The 20581-nt window shown below is 33.7% G+C and overlaps 4 protein-coding genes across 5 annotated transcripts in view; 3 read left to right on the top strand and 1 right to left on the bottom strand.

Annotated features, from left to right (window-relative positions):
• The window catches only part of LOC130799624 (uncharacterized), a 417568-nt gene that overhangs the window by 143615 nt on the left and 253372 nt on the right, over positions 1–20581 (top strand). The window lies entirely within an intron of this gene.
• Positions 1992–11080, bottom strand: LOC130799621 (transcription termination factor MTERF6, chloroplastic/mitochondrial-like). Of its 2 annotated transcripts, none has more exons than XM_057662774.1 (3): positions 10748–11080; positions 10416–10550; positions 1992–3239 (listed from the first exon to the last, which is right to left on the bottom strand). In XM_057662774.1, exon 3 carries the CDS (start codon positions 3228–3230, stop codon positions 2244–2246), a length of 987 nt encoding a protein of 328 aa, XP_057518757.1. In that variant the 5' UTR covers positions 3231–3239; positions 10416–10550; positions 10748–11080; the 3' UTR covers positions 1992–2243. The 2 variants fall into 2 exon arrangements, with proteins under 2 accessions (XP_057518757.1, XP_057518756.1); XM_057662773.1 differs by having other exon boundaries at positions 10416–10461.
• Positions 5238–6074, top strand: LOC130799279 (pentatricopeptide repeat-containing protein At4g38150-like). The gene has a single exon (XM_057662381.1). The coding sequence runs from the start codon at positions 5238–5240 to the stop codon at positions 6072–6074; it is 837 nt and encodes a 278-aa protein (XP_057518364.1).
• Positions 18824–19691, top strand: LOC130799278 (transcription termination factor MTERF6, chloroplastic/mitochondrial-like). Its single transcript, XM_057662380.1, has one exon. It carries the CDS (start codon positions 18824–18826, stop codon positions 19583–19585), a length of 762 nt encoding a protein of 253 aa, XP_057518363.1. The 3' UTR covers positions 19586–19691.

Genomic DNA, 20581 nt, shown 5'->3' with positions numbered 1-20581 from the left:
TGTTGCTAAAAACAAGTTTTCTTGTAGTGATATGAATCCCAAAGTTGCATTTAGTTCCTTTTGAATTTCTTTGTAACTGATTTCCAATGGTGGATTTGGCATCTCTTTAGAGTAAAACTGCACATCACCACTTAAACGGCGTTTTTATCATCATGATCACCACTTAACTGACCTAACATTAAATCCATGTCTCTTCCTTATTTGCCACTTTTTCTATTTTCAAATTTTTATTAGATTAATTTTAACCTCTAAATTTCCTCAATTTCCGTTATTTGACCATCTTCGTCCATATCTTTCCTAGTTTCCCTAAAATACCGACACTTTGTGATTTTTCAAGTTACATTAAATGTGAATTCTATCAAAGTTCTGAAATTTCCTAATCTCCTTACTTTTTCTTTAACTTGTTAACAACTCTGAAAACTTCTTTGTACTCTTCTCTTCTAGAATTAACCTCCCTCTCTCAGTTATTCCCGAGTGTTTACCTCATGAACAAACATTCAACTAGAAAATCCAGACTACTAGGTGGCCTCATTTGAAATGGTTGGATATTCTGGACTCATCTTCACTTCAAGGACTTGAGGTGATCCACTTTACTCCCCGTCACAGATGACCAGCTGGCCTTAGTGCCACCACTCATAACATCAAAGACTTAAGGGAGATGGTAGTCTTTAGGGCCTAGTTTATGCTGGAGGATAACTGCCATTGAATATTTATTATTTTTTTGACTTGAAATATTTATTATTATTATTTCATAATAATAATAAACATACTAAATCTAAACTAATAATAATAATAATAATAATAATGATAATAATAATAATAATAGTAGTAATAATAATAATAATAATAATAATAATAATAATAATATATTAAAATTAACAAATTAAAAGATAAAGTCAATTATTAATAAAATAACATATATTACAAAAAAAATCAAGTTAATCTTATACAAAAGTTAATTTGTTTGAAATTTGAATAACTTATATCACAAAAAAAAAAAAAAAACATAAAGATATAAATGTAAATAAAATTAACAATTTGAATAATCTTAATTATACTAAATGTAAACTGCAATTTGAAAGCAACAAGTTTAGGTTCATTTTTCTATAATATTGAGAACTCAAAGTTTGAATCTTGTCATTATTATTATCATCAAACACAGTTGGACTATAAACTTTATCATCAAAAGCAGAAGGAACCTAAAAAAATTTATGGGTTATGATCAATATTATTAGGAGCTTTTGAAGGTAAAAAAACAAAGACTTAATAATAGGAAAAGTGTGACAATTATAGCTTTGAAGAAGAAATTAGAGTAAAACTTACTTGGGTTCTTTTTGTTTTGAGTATTTGTTGCTAAAGAATTAACCTTTTGATAATTTGTGTATGTATGATCCTCCATTTGCCATTAATGAACAACAAAAACAAAAGAAGATGAAAAAATTTTAAAATTTAGGAAACTTAAAGGATAAAGAAAGAAAAAAAATGAGAGAATCGTTATTTATAAACTTAAAAATGAAAAATAGATTAAAAAGAGAGTATAAATGGGGTGTAGAAAATGAAAATCTAAAACTTGATAAAAAAAATAGAGGTACGTGAGAATAAATGAATAGAAATGGTGGAAGGGGTTATATAGAAATGAGAGGAAAATGGGTTAGGATTGAATTTGTTTGAGGGGAAAAATTTTCTTTGAAATTTAATAATCTCGCCCACAAAGTTGACGACAAAATTCGATACAAAAATTATTTTTCACCAACCTTTAGCTACAAAATTAGCTACAAAAAGCTTTGTAACTAGCTAGCGACAAAGCATTTTTATAGCTAATTTTATAGCTAACGCTCTTTACTCTGAAATCAATTTTGCCTCCAAATTGACTTATCTTTGTAGTATACTCAAGTCACAAGTGCAACATAACTTTATGCTATATTAATACGATTAGCGGAAATGGAGGAAAAGGAAAGGGAGCAATTAGAGTTCGAATGAAAGAGCGGTGATTTGGCAAGCAAGAAGTTTCATTTCTTTCAAACGATTTTTACTTTATCACAGCTCAAATGTACTTTACCTACAGAAGGACATAAGGTAAAGTATAAAACTAGATCATGCACAATCGTTTGCCGAGAAAAGTCACAATGTTGATATAGCATGCCATATTACAGTAGTCTACAACTACAAATAGCTGAAATTAAGCTTACACACTATGAGGAACTGAAAACAAAGAAGAAATGTTTGTAAAGCTTACAGATCTTCTAGGTTGTACCATATTTCAAGCAGAATTTCTTTCGATTGTAGTACAACATCTCATTCAAGCTACAATCTATATTCCTTTGAGACAATACTTTTTGTCGCAACTCCAAGCTCTTCTTCAGGCCATGTCGGAAAAAGTCGGGATAATCTACAACATCCTGAATGCTTTTTCCCATAACTTGAACCAGAAACTTCAGTTTTGGCTCCAAGGAATTCTTTATGCTTTTGATCAATACAGGGGGGTAACCAGATACCAAAGCCGCTATCTGCCTGTCACCAAACCCATACGTTCTTAAGTAATCGAAGTTTGGTTTAAGAACTTTGTTAACATCTCGACACAAAACCTCAGGGTAGTTTACAGCCACTTTCTGAAGATCTGTTTTCGACAGACCGATTTTCTTTAGAAATTCTGTAGTAGGCTGCAGTCTCTTCTCCACATTGTAACCCATTAAAAATGGGTTCTTTACTAAAATTTTACCTATCATACCCTCTTCATTAAGCCCTAACTTGGTGAGGAAATCGACAAACTGAGTAAGTTTTGGTTCTATACTGTAGCTTATGATTCTAGGGTTCACCAATACCATTTTGCCAAGTTGCTTTTCGGAAACCCCAAGGGCCTCAAAAAAACCTAAGATGGGACACAGCTTACCTTCTGCACTGTGAGAAAATAGGTAGGGAAATTTGATAATAGCATTTGCAACCTCTTCTTGTTTTGTAGCGAGAGTTTTGAGACACTGAACCATAGGTTCAAGTGTGTCTTCCACGCTGAATGTGAGAATTTTCGGGCATTTGAGAACAACGGACGGAAGTTTTCTCTCCTGGATACCAATGGATTTCAAATAAGCCCAGTTTTCGGAAGCCCTCTCTCTTTGCGAACCTTCAAGCCGCTTGCACCTTTTGAACATGTCATTGATGCTTTTGTCATCAAATCCTTTGTCCTTGAAGAACCACAATACAGTACTGCTGTTTTTGCTGTTATTGATCTCCATAATGATTACCTACAATGAACAAAGCTAGTCAGGTATGTCTAGTTCAGACAAAAAGTCACAAACAACTTAAGGGGTGTTTGGCAAACAACTGATTAGATTTGTTCAGACAAAAAGGTCACAAACAAATAGAGCTGAGTGAATGCGAAATTGTTGGCTGAATTGATCAAATGTTAAACATTCGCAAAGCAACACTATTTCCCTCCTATCAAATTTTCAGCAAAGTAAAAGAAACTTTTTAGTACATTCTTCTGCTGTTTAAACTGTACATGGGGTAGGTGCAGAATTGCAATAGTAGCACATAGAAATAACTCATTTAGATAGAGGTTTTATGGTTAGAATTGAGAAAGGACTTTAATTTCAACAAAAACACAACAAATACTACGGAAAAAAATAAGAGGAGGAAAATAGATGCAAAACGATTTATTGATATAGTTCGGCCAATATGACCCATCTCCTCATGCAAGATAAGAGTTCGTAATATGCATTTCTAAAGAAATTTATTGTTTCCTAAACTCCCACACGGAATACATATAATTCATCACTGACATGGAGTTGCAAACTCAACTTATTAAAACTCTTCAAAGATTTCTCGATAAAATTAAGTAGAATGTTCGAAATAAGACCCAAAATCTCCTAATAACAAAACTTATACTCATAATCACCTATTAAATAACCAGAAAATGTAATTGCGTTTTCAGCGACAAATGCCTCTGCAAATGGTACCTTACAGGCTTGCACGGTCATGCCACACACTAACCTGTGCAAAGTGCTTATACATCAAACTATTGTCACATGATTCGCTAATATCCTCCCGAATCGCGAATCGAAAAAGCAAAATATGGTGTTTTGGGCTATTCTTAGGCAAATTTGAGCAAATCGCGAGTTCATAAAGCAAATTGGCTAGTGAATTATGTTACACTGATCAAAACAATTCAAAGGAAGGGAAGGGGAGGGGGTAGATGTTTTTTCCTTTAGATCTTTCGTATGCTAGAAGGATTTGAGTTGAAAAAATTGTAAATTAATTGTCCCTTCCTTTCTCTTCCCTCTATAGTCCATTTCCCTTCCCTCCCCTCACCTTTACGTATTTAAAAAGTACAAAACAAACCCAGTTAAATTCTAGTTAATAATAGAATTGGAAACTCATCATGATGCAATTAGAGAAGACTAAAACTTACATAAAGAAAAATGGGCCTCAATTCACAAGTGAAAATTTAAATATTAACTTCAATTTTGATATAAAGAATGCAACTTTGTTACATTAAAAAGAGAGTACTTTGAATTTGGATATGAAAAAATAATTGAATCTAAAATTTACCTCTCTTTCTAAAATGGGTTTCTTCAATTAGCAACCATTGTAGACAAGATACTGAAAACAAAGCACTCTGTTTGTGCACAAAGCAGGAAACCCTTCAAGCTTCACTTAATCTCTTACAAACTCGGTCTCTCAAAAAACCATTCTGAAATCCCCCATTATCTTAATTTTCAAGGGGTAAGATTTCAGAGCTACCTATAATTTTGAAGTTTTTTAATGCTTTCTCATATATGTCTCAGCCCCATAATGCAAAAACTTCAACTTTCCCCATTTTAATGAAATTTCAATTGTTCAGTTCCATTGATGATCATATTGGTATTGGGCTTCTTAGAAACTATGGTTATTATGGTTCTAATAGTCGTAGGAATAATGGTTATGCTAATGATGATGATAAATTTTCTAGAAATAACAGGGAAAACTATAGTTGCAATACAAGTTTTAGGTCTTCTAGAGATGGTGGTGATAGGCAAAAGCCCCGATATCAGGGAAAAAATGATAACCCTGATCATAGCTATAGGCGCCAAGGAAGAAATGATAACCCTAATCGAAATTTTATGCCCCAAGGAAGAAATGATAACCCTGATCATAATTATGGGCCCCGATGAAGAATTGATAACCCTGATAATAATTATAGGCCCCAAGGAAGAAATGATGGGTTTAGGAAGTCGTATGGTGAGCAAGGTAGTACAGGTGATATGAAATTGGGAGATGACTTTTTTAAGTTCGATGGGAATGAAGAAGAGAGTGAAGGAGTTGGTTTAGGCGGTGATCGCAATGGGGGCAAGTATTCACAGCCTTCAGTAAGTGAGCTGTTGAATAGGCCTTCCAAAAGTGAGCAAAGTAGTGAAAAAAGTGGGGATGAATTTCTTGAGAAGTTTAAGCTTGGGAGTGTTGATAATGCGGAGAAGAAATCGGATGAAGATACTTTGGTGCAACCACCTCAGGAAGATAAGATGGAGGTGCCTGAAAACGCTGATGAGATTTTTAAGAAAATGAAACAAAGTGGTTTAATTCCTAATGCCGTAGGCATGCTTGATGGGCTTTGTAAGGATGATTTGCTTCAGGAAGCTATGAAGCTTTTTGGGTGGATACGCAAAAAGGGTACTATACCAGAAGTAGTTGTGTATACAGCTGTGGTTGAAGGATTTTGCCAAGCGAAGGAATTTGATAAAGCTAAGAAGATATTCAGGAAAATGCAGGATAATGGGATTGTGCCGAATGCTTATAGTTATACTGTCTTGATCAAAGCTCTTACCAAGGCAAGGAAACTTGATGATGCAGTTGATTTGTGTGTGGAGATGTTGGAAAACGGCCACTCACCAAATTTGATAACGTTCACGGGGCTCGTTCATGAGTTTTGTGAGAACAAACGAGTTGAAGATGCGCAAAACACTATTCTTACATTGAAGCAAAAGGGATTCCATATCGATGAGAAAGCCGTTAGAACTTACTTGGACAAGAACGGTCCAATGTCTCCTATGATCCAGGAAGCAATCTTTGGCCCTAAGAAGACTAGGCAGGGGCCAATTTGAGTTTCCTATATCGATCATTAATTCTGTAAGCATGCCTGTGAAGTTTTACTTTGTTTCTTTTTTTATTGACAGTTCTTCGATTTTAGCCTTCGACTATGTTCTACATCTATCATTAATTTTGTAGTTTGTAGTAGAAACATCTTTTCAGTTTTGGGCCTTTCATCCGCCCCCCCAAAAAAAAAAAAAAATAAATAAATAAAAACAAATTGAAAAGAAAATAGAGAAAACCAATGATTAAAGTAACAAACTACATCTCTGCAGTTTCTTTGTTATGTTGGTATTCCATTCCAACACCTTGAACATTGTGAATTCTTGCCCCATCATTTCATTAATTGGATGGAAACAGTGTGGAAAAGCTTATTTTCCAATGCCTTGAATATTGATCCACTGGTTGAGTTGAGTGAATCAAGGGTCACATTTTTGTTCCTTTGATTATTCCTTATGTGTACAGTTTTATTGTTTCTATTACGGCTTTGGCATTGTTATTGCTGAGATTATTGCTTTGGCATTATTCTAGTAAGTTTCTTTCATCTTTGAACGTGAGTACTAACTTAACCCGTTTGAAATGAAGTGATAACGTACTCTATAGCTTAGCCAAAAAGGGATGTATAAGGGTGAATAAGTGAGACAATGATTGAGGTCATATGGAAATTTATGCGCTATAGTAAATGGCTCATAAAATGGTTCGCCCTTATTCATTTGAACTGCTAATAAGGTTTGTTGTGAAGGGTCAATCAAAAACACTTGTTTAGTAATACAAAGGTAAGGTTTCTTAGCTATGTTTTCTCCAGGTGATAAAAAGAGTTATGATGGAGTTATCATTTAAACAGTCCTATTTTAGGGATTAGCCTATGATGGTAAACTGAAAACTAAAAACTAGAAAGTAGTCTGGTCATTTCTAGCTGTTGTGTCCTTTTTAGACAGCTATAACCAAGATTTAATAGTTTTCAAGTTTGCTTGCTACCTAGATGATACTAGAGTGGACCAAATAGTGCAAAATCTTAGTCGGTTAACTAGATATTGACGCAATGAAAAGGTTTTTGAGGTTATTGTGACTGCAATTTATGGTGCGACAATTTGGAAATTATCCGTATCGACTGTAAAAGAGGTTTGGCAACCGTTAGCCGATTTTGCTCAATGTTTTTGGAATGTTTGACCCATTTTGTTCGTTGTGGGTTTCTTTGTATTGCTAGTTTATTAACTTCAAAACCAAAAAAAGTGATGTGAATGATTTGAAGTTCTTACGGCTGAAATCAAGAGGGCATAATATATTTCTGAATATTTATAGCTTTCTTGAAATGTTTGCCTTTTACTTACTTGTCATGGAATAAGCTGCAGGTCTGTAAATATGATGTTGCTCAATGAATATCTGGTTTTAAGTACACTTAGCTGTCGTTAGAAACCTATGATCCAAATAAAAACTCCTAGGAAAAATTACTCTACACAGACTCAACTATAACCTTCGAGGTTTACTGGATTCAGGGGAGGATTCACCTTTGGGCACCCCCTGGCACGTGCCCAGGGTGAATTTTTTTAAAAAAAAATCGAAATTCTGGGCTGGAGGGAAAGGCGACATTTCACTCTTTTAGATTTTCAGCATTTTCTCTAACTATTCTCCCTTCTTTCCCTCTAAGACATAAGACCCTAAAACTAACGCCACTATTACTGCCACCACTTGCCCTAGCCACTGTCATTGCCGCCGACTGCCCCAGTCGTTAGCACTGATCCGACTGTCAGCGAGCTTTCCCTTCAGTGGGTGTTGGTTATTAGAGCTTAAAACTGTTATTTCTCCTCTCAAACCTTGTTAAAAATGGTTATGGAAAATGAGTTTTCTTCATCAAGATGTGAGGTATTCCTACTCGTTTGAGGGTGTTTCTTGATGATGAAGGTTCTTGAAAAAATGGTTGAATATTCTTGAAAAGATGCTTAAGAAGTGTTATTATAACGGTTCTATTTCAATGATCTTTTGTTTTTCAAGTTTCAGTCTTTGAATTGAAAAGGCTTTAATGAGTTCTAAGTGCATCTGTTCACATGATTAATTCGCTGTTTTTGATGATTTATTTGGTGATTTTTTAATTTTGATGCTATAATTGATATGGTTTTCCTCAAACTTGTATGTAATAATTTCTAAATGTGACTGATCCACAATTACATGAATTTGAAAATGGATTCAGTGAGAAAAATCAAAGATTTACTTATTTGTATAGCTTGTTTTAGTCTTCGTAATGGATTCTGAGTTTTTGATACAAAAAAAAATGTTGAACCTTGTTAAATTTAATTTAAATGAGTTTTCAAATAAAGATTTGAACAATTTTAGTTCATTCATTACCTTTTATATATTATTTTAGATTTGTCTTGAGATTATTGCAATTTTACATGTCATTTTGTATAAATAAAAAATATTTTAGTTGTTAATTTTACAAATAAGATTTTGCGGAAATTTCGTCCATTTATTGGTGCCTCATGAGACTCTGAATTTTTGATCCGCCACTGAATTTGGATTGTATTTCATTAATTGTATCCACCAGGCTGAACTTTGTAAATCAATTCATCTAGGGGACTATTTTACCATAAAGTAACATCTTTTGAAAATCCCTCCATTGAACATGTTCAAATTCTTTTTGTTCTTTTTTTTAATTCAAAAGAATTATTATGAAATAAAAATCTATCAATTCTACCTCTGCTCGCTGTTCTCATCTTGAACTCCTACCCACCCATTTTCTTTCTTTATGTTCTCAATCGAATCAAAACATATAATTGGCTATTACACATTATCTTTTTTGTGTTTTATTTTTTGGGTATGAATTCGTTGTAAGAACCTTAAAATTTTGATGCAAATTGAACAAATTTGGTTTATTTCTAGGAATAATTGAATTAGGGGTTTAGTTATACACATGTTAAGAATCAATTTGGTATTTCTTTTCCATGTCGAATTTGCTACGAACTAGAGTTCACTGTAAGGGCACTAAAGTTTTTGATACATTTTAATATATTTTTGATATATATATAAAATAAAAAAAACCTATTTTAAAAATAAAAAATGTTACTAGATCAAGTGTCAAACTTCTATTTATTTTGGGTTGCGGAATATTTCCCCTCATAGAATTTTTTTTATAAACATTTGCAAAGTTTTTTTTCCTGGGATACAAAATCCCACAAAAAAATTTCCACTCATAGAAAATTTCAACATTAATAGAAGTGGTCTAACTATCCAATTTTGTCCAATACTACCACTCCCTTTATAGTTACTACCTAAATTAACTATCTATTTATTCCATACACTAACCCCACTTTTCCAGTATCTAGGGAACAACTCTTAAAACCCAAGAAAACAATATGACTATGAATACCAAAGAGCGTTCATCACTTAGCCCAATCATATACCACTAAGACTTTATGATCCAAGAATCTAAGACTGTTCACATTACCAAAGAGCGTTCGATACTACTATAATAACATATAACTTATTACATCTCCTCCTACAACTAAGGTTTAACTAAGACACTATTCTAACGTTGCAACATGTCATGTCATAAGATCATTTCTAAACATATTAACGAATCTAGATAAACCACAATGTTCATCACTTAGCCCAATCATATACCACTAAGACTTTATGATCCAAGAATCTAAGACTGTTCACATTCTCCTTAAGGTTTCTCAACAATCATCATCTTCATTATATATTAATTAAACACAATTGTTCATTTATACCCAAAATTAATAATCCACGCAAGAATCTATTAGTCCTTCAAGAATATCACATTACCCAAATGAATTTAAGAACCATCCATGAATGTTAAATTATCCCACACTTTTCATTTGCAAGCATTTTCTTCAATAAAATTTATAAATCTCAATTTTTCAACTTGACTAATATGAAACAACACCAATCTTATCACCTTTAATTGAAACAAATACGTATTTAAAATCTTGAAGTCGATTACTAACCTAGGTTGAGGATGTTTTCAATTGGGTATTAAAATAAGCAATTAAAGGAAAACTAAAAAAAGGGTTACTTACAAATAGAAGAGCAAAGAAATAAAATGAAAAGAAACCATAATATTAAAATCGAACAAAAATAATGACATGGGAAAGGAAACAAAATAAAGAAAATCAATACACCTTCTATCTTCAATTTTCATGCGACAATATAGACAAAAATCGAAAAGAAAGAAATTGCTGCTGTTGAACCAAGTAAATAATGGAAATTGAGGGAGCTTTGATGTTTGTACGCAATTTTTGTTCCTTTATTTGACTAAAGATCAAACATAGAAATAAAGATGATTGATGTAATAAATTTCGAAAATTAAAGAAAAAGAAAGAAGAGGGAAATCATACCTGCTGTTGTTTTGGTTTAGTATCTTTGACAATCTGATGAAGTAGGCTGTTCAAGTCGAAGACAAAGAAGACGGTTCAGGGGCTGTTTTCTCATGACAATCAAGCAATGCAATGAACATTGTTGCCCAATCGAAACTAGGGAACACGAAGGACGAAGAAATGGAATGAAAAGTTGTGTTCTATTTGAAGTCTCAGAGAATTTGAGGAAAACAGGTGCGAAAATCAGAAAGAAAACAAAGGTTTTGAAAATCAAAGAGAAAAGAAGAAGAATATACCTACTGTTCTTATTTCAAGAATTAGACAAGAATTGAAGATGAAGATTGTGTCCTTACCAAATTTCAGAGAATCCAGTGCTAGAATCAAGAAGAGGGACGCCGGTTAGGGTTGCAGAACCACCATGAGAAGTGGTGTTCGTGGCTTTGGTGAGGGCTGGGTCTGCTGCACAGAGAAGAAGGAAAAGGAAAGAACGAGTTTGAGTCAAGAGGAAGGGGATGAAGGTTCTACTTCATCGAAAATCAAGGCAACAATTGAGGATGAATCCTGCTTGTTGGCATTCAAAATTTTCAGAAGGAAAAGGAAGATGATGTAGTTGATATCTCAAGGATTTCAATGGTTTGGAAATGAAGAAAAATGGGTTTGGAAATTTAAGGTAGAAGATAAGGCAACCTAATTTGGTCATATTCTTGAGTCCAAACTGTTTCTTTCATTATGTTAGTGTAAAAATTATTTATTCATTCATTACAAATTAATCTTTGTTCGAATATTTATTATAAATTTCTCAATTCTAAAGTACTCAATTTCTCAGATATTACACAAATACAAGCTTATAACCCATACAATTCAAGGTTGGCCCGGATAAAAGAATTCTACTTATTTCGAAAGCATACTACATATCCTATAGGATCAAAATATTTCTTGATGTAAACACTAGTTCAACTTGTCTTTTTCCAGGACCTTGAATCCTTGATGGAGCACTTGTTTTCCATATATAGAGCTTCTCAATCTACAAACTTTGTATAGGTCTTGAATAGACGTGATCAAACACCGGGCCTGGCCGGGCCAAAGTGCGGGCCTAAAAGTTCTTGCTCAAACCCGTAATATGCGGGCTTGCGGGCTTTTTTGCGGGCTTGCGGGCCGATGTTATATATTATTTATATATAATTAAAAATACAAATTACAAATAATTGAAATAAACAAATACAATTATTACATATTATACATAATTTAAAACACAAATTACAAATAATTCAAATAAACAAATACAAAATAATCAATTTATGTAACTAATTAGTGATTTGACAATCGTCATCTTCACGATCTACCTCTTCTTCCTCCTCTTCAACATTAAAAATGGTAGACCGACCTTGATGCAATATGGAAAAAAAAAAAGTATTAGCATATGAAATAATCAAAATATGTAACTAATTGGACCAACTTAGTTCCTTTCGGGCCGGGCCGCGGGACAAACACCAATCTCAAACCCGTCCCAAAAAAATTTGGACCACTTATTTTCTGCCCAAACCCGCACATCGGGCCATATTTTGGTACCCAAACCCTCACTTTTTCGGGCCGGGCCACCCATGATCAGGTCTAGTCTTGAACATGTGTCTTTCCTTGCATACGTGCCTTGAGGCCCCTGAATCCATCCACCACGAAACTTCATCCTATACAACATTCAAATTTTATGAGGTAGTACATTTCATGTTAGGATCACTATTAGATGATCTGTTTTCCATCTTTTCCTCGAACGCTTTCTGTAACACCCCGGCCCCTCGGACCGCTGATGACTACTCATAGAGACTGTAGACTGGCCCTACAAACCAACACAGGTCTTTCCAACACACTTTGGCCTCACTCGTGCGCACCCGGGAACACTTCCCAAGAGGTCACCCATCCTAAGATTGCTCCCCACCAAGCACGCTTAACTGTGGAGTTCTTAGCAAATGGGCTCCCTAGAAAAGAAGATGCACCTTGTTGATATGAGTAGTCTATCAATCCTTTTTCAAGCTAAATCTGGGGTATTACACTCACCCCCACTTAAGAATACAACGTCCTCGTTGGACCATAACTTCAGGATCTTTCCTCCCGCTAGGTGCACTGAACACTATCAGCCATGGTCGCAGGGTTGCTCTGATACCATTTGTAACACCCCAGCCCCTCGGACCGCTGATGACTACTCATAGAGACTGTAGACTGGCCCCACAAACCAACACAAGTCTTTCCAGCGCACTTTGGCCTCACTCGTGCGCACCCGGGAACACTTCCCAATAGGTCACCCATCCTAAGATTGCTCCCCACCAAGCACGCTTAACTTTGGAGTTCTTAGCAAATGGGCTCCCTAGAAAAGAAGATGCACCTTGTTGATATGAGTAGTCTATCAATCATTTTTCAAGCTAAATCTGGGATATTACACTTTCACCCAACGCTTGTGGATGTAGTTGTTCTTCTTTTGGTGTCCCATCTTTCCACAAATCGAACAATATCTTTAAGGTTATATGGTCTTTGCAACGTTTCCCTTTTGGGATGAGTTGCCATGTTGGCCTTTCCACTTTGCCCTATGGTAGGAGGGACTTTTCTTAACAATGTTAATGAATTAGAATTGAGATTCTTAGGTTCCCTGCTTGCTTGAGTCCTTATACTCACTTTAATTTGATGATGAGTACCTAGTTGAATTGCCGAAGCTACATGGGGGGCCGGAGGAGGCCTGGCCCCCTTTGTCGCAAAATATGGTCCTTTGTATTTTTAGCTTTGACCCCCTTAATAGTTCTAAGAGTGCAAAATATACAAAAGTTACTAGGTTAATGGTTGAAGTAACACATTTGTAATTTATAGTTAAGGGATCAAACCCTAATTTAAACTATTACTTTATATAGACTATTGAATTTATACTATAATTCATTAATCTTTATCCCTTTCGAATTTCAAATTCACCCTTTAAGTGTACATTTATATTTTTACTATCTTTATTTTTTTCTTGTTTTTTTTATAGACTTACTAGACAAATATATGGAGTCAAAATACTTAATTATTTTCAAAGGCGATAGTAATAAGGAAGTTTCTACTCTATTTGTTAAATATAATTTTTGCTATGATTCAATTTCAATTTATTCTACGTGATTTTAAATTTTTTATAATTTAACTTGTTTTATATAGAATATAATTTGCTAGTATATCTACAATTTAGCCCCCTAATATAAATTCCTGGCTTCGCCCCTACCTAGTTGGTTGATAACATCTCTCCAGTGATAAGGTAGTTTATCAATTATACTAGACACAACAAACATTTCATCCATATTTATTTTAAAATGCTTTAAGTTAGAATAAATGTTTTGCATCTCATGAAATTGATCCATGATGGAGCGGAAATCAACAAATTTATAATCATTAAAACTACTAACAAGAAATTTCTTACTTGTTGCGTCCTCAGCCATGTATTTACCTTGAAGCACATTTAGCTCCTTTAGGGACTCCAAGTATTAATAAACATCAAATAATGAATTAACCATACCATTTGATATGACCACGACATATGAAGTCATTAATGTCCCATTTGTTTCTCTTATGCATCTCCTATGCGGTTTCATTTCTCTTCTCCTCCATTCTTGGTGTTGAAATCACGTACAGCTCGTTGAGTGTAGTGAGAAAAACTAGCATCTTCTTTTGCCACATTCGAAAATAAACCCCAACAAATTTTTCTAACTTAAGTATATTGATTGTCAACTCTTTAAGACTTGATAGACTTATATTATAACGCATTTAAAATGTTATATCTAAAGTAACGTTTTTGATTGTTATATGTTTTATAGATGTAAAACTTGAAGAGACTATAAGCACCGAACCGTGATTACAAGTCTTTACAACCTAATACAAAATCTAGTAGTTGAAATTACAACAAATTAAATAACTTGAAATAAAATTAACCAGCATAAATCGAAGATCCTTTAAGGCAACACTGTCTACTTAAACTTGATACCAAACTGAGACACAATCTTGTTTTCCTAAAAGCGTTATTCCACCTACTTGGTGCTTAAGCTTAAAAATATGGAATATACTTTTAAGATACAATAGTTTGCAATTAATCATAAGAACTATATAATTAATTTGTGTAAAGACTGATTAAGGTAAGTTGCTTAATCCTCAAGCAAAAATAACTGCCACTTTTAATTAATAAAGCACAAGAAATAACCGCAGAAAAATAAGGCCTAGAAACTGGACTACGGAGCTTGCGAGTCGAGGGATAGGTCGCGAGCCGCGACCTCTTGCAGTTTAAAAAACTTTCTGGGCGCAGTTTGCGACTTGTGAAAATTCTCTGGACACACGAATGCACTCCCCGCAAGAATACTTATAGTGTGGCCAATAATCATTTTTAAAAATAAAAAATTGGATAATTTTAGCCACACTTATAAGTGTGCCTTAAGCATGCAAACTTTTAAAAAAAAATAAAAAAAATAATAATTAATGTCAACATACGCCACACATCATTCTTCACCACATTTTACCTTCCCGTTAATATTTTTGTTTTCATCCTTCCTCAACCTTCCCCACACTATTACTGTTCCATAACCTCTCAAGCCCTAATTTTTTGGGATTTTTTTCTTCATTTGGATTTGGTATTCTAAGACTGAAATTTTGGCTTTCATTTCTTAAAAGTAAGTTCATTATTCTTCACGCAGCACTGAAATTTTGTTCTCCAAACATTCATCTCGTTTTGGCCTTGTTTCATTTCATTTGAGTTGTTTTTGCTTTTTATATCATGTTCTTGCTTTTAATTGGCTTATTTTTTAAATATAATTTTCAATTGGTTTCATTTTTAGAAGAGAACCTTATATAATACATTTATTTGCAAAACACTACCTTATAATGGTTTTTAGCGTTTGACCGTTTAAATTAACCGTTCACTATCACGCGTGACCTTATAAACGTTTTCTTCTTCTTCATTTCAGCCTCTTCCATTGAGAAAATTGTTTCGATTCGATTCATACTTTTCTGTACATTTTGTGTTTTTTATAATATTACTTCTACCATTTGATTTTTTTTGATTATAAACTCGAATTAGACAATTATTACCTAAAAGTTTGGGTTTGATTACTATTTTTGGATTTGGGTAATTGTGATTTGCTGCTCTTTTTTCATTGAAAAACCTCAAGATTTCAACCTTTAGGTTTTGTATCTTCATGCTATCTTCTTTAATTGTTTATTCTGCTGATTTAATGGTGTTATTCAAGAGCTGTGTATATTAATCTCTCCTTGTTCCTCATTTCCTTGGACTTCATCTGGGTAATATTTCATATCGAGTAATTCCTTACCAAACATGTCTAATTTCGAGCAACATTAAATGTTTGATGTTTCATGATTTTATGAAGATTTGGAATATTGGTAGATTGTTTTTGGGCTTGAATAGTTTGGATTCCTAAGGGAAAGGGAGGGCTTGATCAGATGCCTGGAAGAGGCTGAATGAAGAAGAAAGAAAGGTTTATAAGGTCACGTGACTATCACGTGATACTCAACGGTTAATTTAAACGGTCAAACGCTAAAAACCGTTATAAGGTAGTGTTTTGCAAAGAAATGTATTATATAAGGTAGTTTTTTGCAAAAAAATTTTAGATAAGGTAGTTTTTTTGCAAAAAGGTACAGAATAGGTAGTTTATTATAATTTTTTTTTAGAATTGCTTTGCCATGACTGTTTTATCAAGGTTTTTTTTATTTTAGGTTTCCGTGTTTTAATTGTTTGTGGAATTTTGGATTCTAGATTTTTTTGATTCAATTATGAAATTGTTTCATGTTCTCTGTTTTATAAGGATTGCATTAAGTTTCATTTTCATTTTGATTCTACTTTTTTATTGTTTCATTTCATGTTCAGAATTGCAATTACAGTACTTTGGTATAGATGCTTTGTTTCATTGATTTTCATTTTGGTTTATGTCTTTCAAGTCAGTTGGGTTTTTTTTTGCTCAGAACTGATTCTCATTTTGTTTTTCATTTTTAGAATTACATTTACAGTACTTTGGTTTTTGGATTACTCTGCGATTTATAGTGCATATGACTGGTTGTTACCCCTTCCGCTCTATCCTCACTTTGTGACTAATGAAATTTGACGAAGAGTGCCATCAATCGTTTTGACTACTTATCTAATTTTTGAGCTTTATCCTCACTTTAGTATTCTGCTGTGGGATATGATTGTGGATATCTATTACAAAGCTGGGATTCCGTGCGTAAGGAGGCACCGTTGGAATTCTATTTAAAGGCAGGGAAAGATCTTAGACCTGCGAATATCCTTCTTTTCAATTAGCTACATGGAAAAGATGCATGTGTGGATGTCACCGGAGTCTCGCCCTTTGCTGGCATAGGAATTACTTTATGGACACCTGGTGTTTCTTTAGCCAATGCTGCAGGAAGAAAGAGGAAGAAATACACTGTGAAGTGTGAAGAGAATGGTTACAAATTTATCCCTTTTACAAATGTATTGGTTCTTGAGTAACTCAGGCAGCACCAAGTCTAGGGCATACATTTTTCAGAGACTAGCTTTTTGTATCCAAAGGGATGTGGGTGCCCAGCTTGTTGCTCGACTCTCCACCAACTTCATGTAAAGTCTCTTTCTATGAAATGAAACAAGGTTTATAAAAAAAATATAATAATAATAATAATAATAATAATAATAATAATTTACGCCAAAATTAGATAAAATATTATACAGCTCGTTAGCCACACTTATTGTGTGGCAAAACAAATTCAAAACTATGGACTACGAAACCATTTAGCCATGCATATTAAATAAGGAAAGTTTTCAACACACTCATAAGCGTGAAAAAAGGCACTCTTTGCCATGCTTCTAAGTGTGGCAATAAGAAAATTTAGTCACGCTTAACAAGCGTGCCTAAAATTTACCCATACAAGATGGAAGCACGCTTAATTAATCGTGGCTAAATGCATCAGCCTCATATATAAGTATGCCTAAATGCATTTTTAAGCGTTGGTAGAGACAAGTTTTTTGTAGTAAAATTACTATATTTTATAGTACTTTTGGCCCCACTATTTTCATAGTACATGCCATTACTTTTCTTGAGTTTAAATACCTATACTTGACCTTTAATACCTTAGTATACATAGTATACTTAAGACTTTTATACCTTTATACATTAAATTATCTAACAGACGAAATGTTGAATTTAGATAATAATAATGGCCCCCGATATTGGATGATATGACTCTTCCAATATATAAATTCCATTTCCTGCAACTACAAGGGAAAACTAATCCGGGATAATTTCCCAGAAAGCTCCTTTCGACGCTAAAGTCAGTTAGGAAACGATGATGAGGAGATTAAACAGAAAGTATTTTGTAAAGGTGAATTGCGTACCTTATTTGTGTAGATCTGAGGGGTATTCATAGTCATATTGTTTTCTAGGGTTTTAAGAGTTGTTCCCTAGATACCGGAAAAGTGGGGTTAGTGTATGGAATAAATAGGTAGTTAATTTAAGTAGTAATTATAAAGGAAGTGGTAGTATTGGACAAAAGTGGATAGTTAGACCACTTCTATTAATGTTGAAATTTTCTATGAGTGGAAATTTTTTTGTGGGATTTTGTATCCCAGGAAAAATAAAAACTTTGCAAATGTTTATAAAAAAAATTCTATGAGGGGAAATATTCCGCAACCCAAAATAAATAGAAGTTTGACACTTAGTCTAATAACATTTTTTATTTTTAAAATAGGTTTTTTTTATTTTATACATATATCAAAAATATATAAAAATATATCAAAAACTTTAGTGCCCTTACAGCGAACTCAAGTTCGTAGCAAATTTGACATGGAAAAGAAATACCAAATTGATTCTTAACATGTGTATAACTAAACCCCTAATTCAATTATTCCCAGAAATAAACCAAATTTGTTCAATTTGCATCAAAATTTTAAGGTTCTTACAACAAATTCATACCCAAAAAATAAAACACAAAAAAGATAATGTATAATGGCCAATCATATGTTTTGATTTGATTGAGAACATAAAGAAAGAAAATGGGAGGGGAGGAGTTTAAGATGAGAACAGTGAGCAGAGGTAGAATTGATAGATTTTTATTTCATAATAATTCTTTTGATTTAAAAAAAGAACAAAAAGAATTTTAACATGTTCAATGGAGGGATTTTCAAAAGATGTTACTTAATGGTAAAATAGTCCCCTAGATGAATTGATTGACAAAGTTCAGCCAGGTGGATACAACGATTGAAATACAATCCAAATTCAGTGGCGGATCCAAAATTAGAGTCTCATGAGGCACCAATAAATGGACGAAATTTCCGCAAAATCTTATTTGTAAAATTAACAACTAAAATATTTTTTATTTATACAAAATGACATGTAAAATTGCAATAATCTCAAGACAAAGCTAAAATAATATATAAAAGGTAATGAATGAACTATGCATTTGAAAACTCATTTAAATTAAATTTAACTCTCGCTACAAAGCAAGAACAGGTTGCAAATGCTATTATAAAATTTCCCTACCTATTTTCTCACATTGTAGAAGGAAAGTTGTGTCCCATCTTAGGTTTTTTTGAGGCCCTTGGGGTTTCCGAAAAGCAACTTGGCAAAATGGTATTGGTGAACCCTAGAATCATAAGCTACAGTATAGAACCAAAACTTACTCAGTTTGTCGATTTCCTCACCAAGTTAGGGCTTAATGAAGAGGGTATGATAGGTAAAATTTTAGTAAAGAAGCCATTTTTAATGGGTTACAATGTGGAGAAGAGACTGCAGCCTACTGCAGAATTTCTAAAGAAAATCGGTTTGTCGAAAACAGATCTTCAAAAAGTGGCTGTAAACTACCCTGAGGTTTTGTGTCGAGATGTTAACAAAGTTCTTAAACCAAACTTCGATTACTTAAGAATGTATGGGTTTGGTGACAGGCAGATAGCAGCTTTAGTATCTGATTACCCCCCTGTATTGATCAAAAGAATAAAGAATTTCTTGGAGCCAAAACTGAAGTTTCTGGTTCAAGTTATGGGAAAAAGCATTCAGGATGTTGTAGATTATCTCGACTTTTTCCGACATGGCCTGAAGAAGAGCTTGGAGTTGCGACAAAAAGTATTGTCCCAAAGGAATATAGATTGTAGCTTGAATGAGATGTTGTACTACAATCGAAAGAAATTCTGCTTGAAATATGGTACAACCTAGAAGATCTGTAAGCTTTACAAACATTTCTTCTTTGTTTTCAGTTTCTCATAGTGTGTAAGCTTAATTTCAGCTATTTGTAGTTGTAGACTACTGTAATATGGCATACTATATCAACATTCTGACTTTTCTCGGCAAACGATTGTGCATGGTCTTTTTATACTTTACCTTTTGTCCTTCTGTAGGTAAAGTACATTTGAGCTGTGATAAAGTAAAAATCGTTCGAAAGAAATGAAACTTCTTGCTTGCCAAATCACCACTCTTTCATTCGAACTCTAATTGCTCCCTTTCCTTTTCCTCCATTTTCGCTAATCGTATTAATATAGCATAAAGTTATGTTGCACTTGTGACTTGTGTATACTACAAAAATAAGTCAATTTGGAGGCAAAATTGATTTCAGAGTAAAGAGCGTTAGCTATAAAATTAGCTATAAAAATGCTTTGTTGCTAGCTAGTTACAAAGCTTTTTGTAACTAATTTTGTAGCTAAAGGTTGGTGAAAACTAATTTTTGTAGCTAATTTTGTCGCCAACTTTGTGGGCGAGATTATTAAATTTCAAAGAAAAATTTTCCCCTTAAACAAACTCAATCCTAATTAGGAAAAGCGTGGTAAAGCTTCTGATTCTGCAAGCAAAAGGAAGTTTTACCATCGCTTAGGCCAGAAAACGTACGATGAGGTCCGAAAAGAGTGGGTGGATGCGGGTTTATACCCCAATCAAAGTTCTTCCACGCCCTCATCTACGACTACCTCCGCATCCGTGAATCTTGCTGGAGATCGGGTGCGTGATTGGTATTGCGGGCTTCATATGCAAGTGGTAAATTTACCATTAATGATCCAGGAACGAAGAAGGTTGCTGATGCTGTGGTGAGTTTTGAAATTATTAAGTATATTCTTCATTTGTTTTGTATTCTTTGGCTTTGATGTACTTATACTAATTGCTATATATGTCACTTTTTATTTGAACAGATGGGCTGGAAGGAAAAAGAAGCTACGGGGGAGT

The sequence above is a fragment of the Amaranthus tricolor genome, chromosome 14 (genome assembly GCF_026212465.1).
Source record: "Amaranthus tricolor cultivar Red isolate AtriRed21 chromosome 14, ASM2621246v1, whole genome shotgun sequence".
Classification (NCBI taxonomy): Eukaryota; Viridiplantae; Streptophyta; class Magnoliopsida; order Caryophyllales; family Amaranthaceae; genus Amaranthus; species Amaranthus tricolor.
The sequence above is the reverse complement of the archived record's forward strand: the minus strand, read 5'-3'. Positions and strand labels throughout refer to the sequence as shown.

What these genes read in the sequence shown, in the direction of transcription:
- LOC130799621 (XM_057662774.1), bottom strand. Translation starts at nt 3,230, where the DNA reads ATGGAGATCAATAACAGCAAAAACAGCAGTACTGTATTGTGGTTCTTC.
- LOC130799279 (XM_057662381.1), top strand. Translation starts at nt 5,238, where the DNA reads ATGAAATTGGGAGATGACTTTTTTAAGTTCGATGGGAATGAAGAAGAG.
- LOC130799278 (XM_057662380.1), top strand. Translation starts at nt 18,824, where the DNA reads ATGAACTATGCATTTGAAAACTCATTTAAATTAAATTTAACTCTCGCT.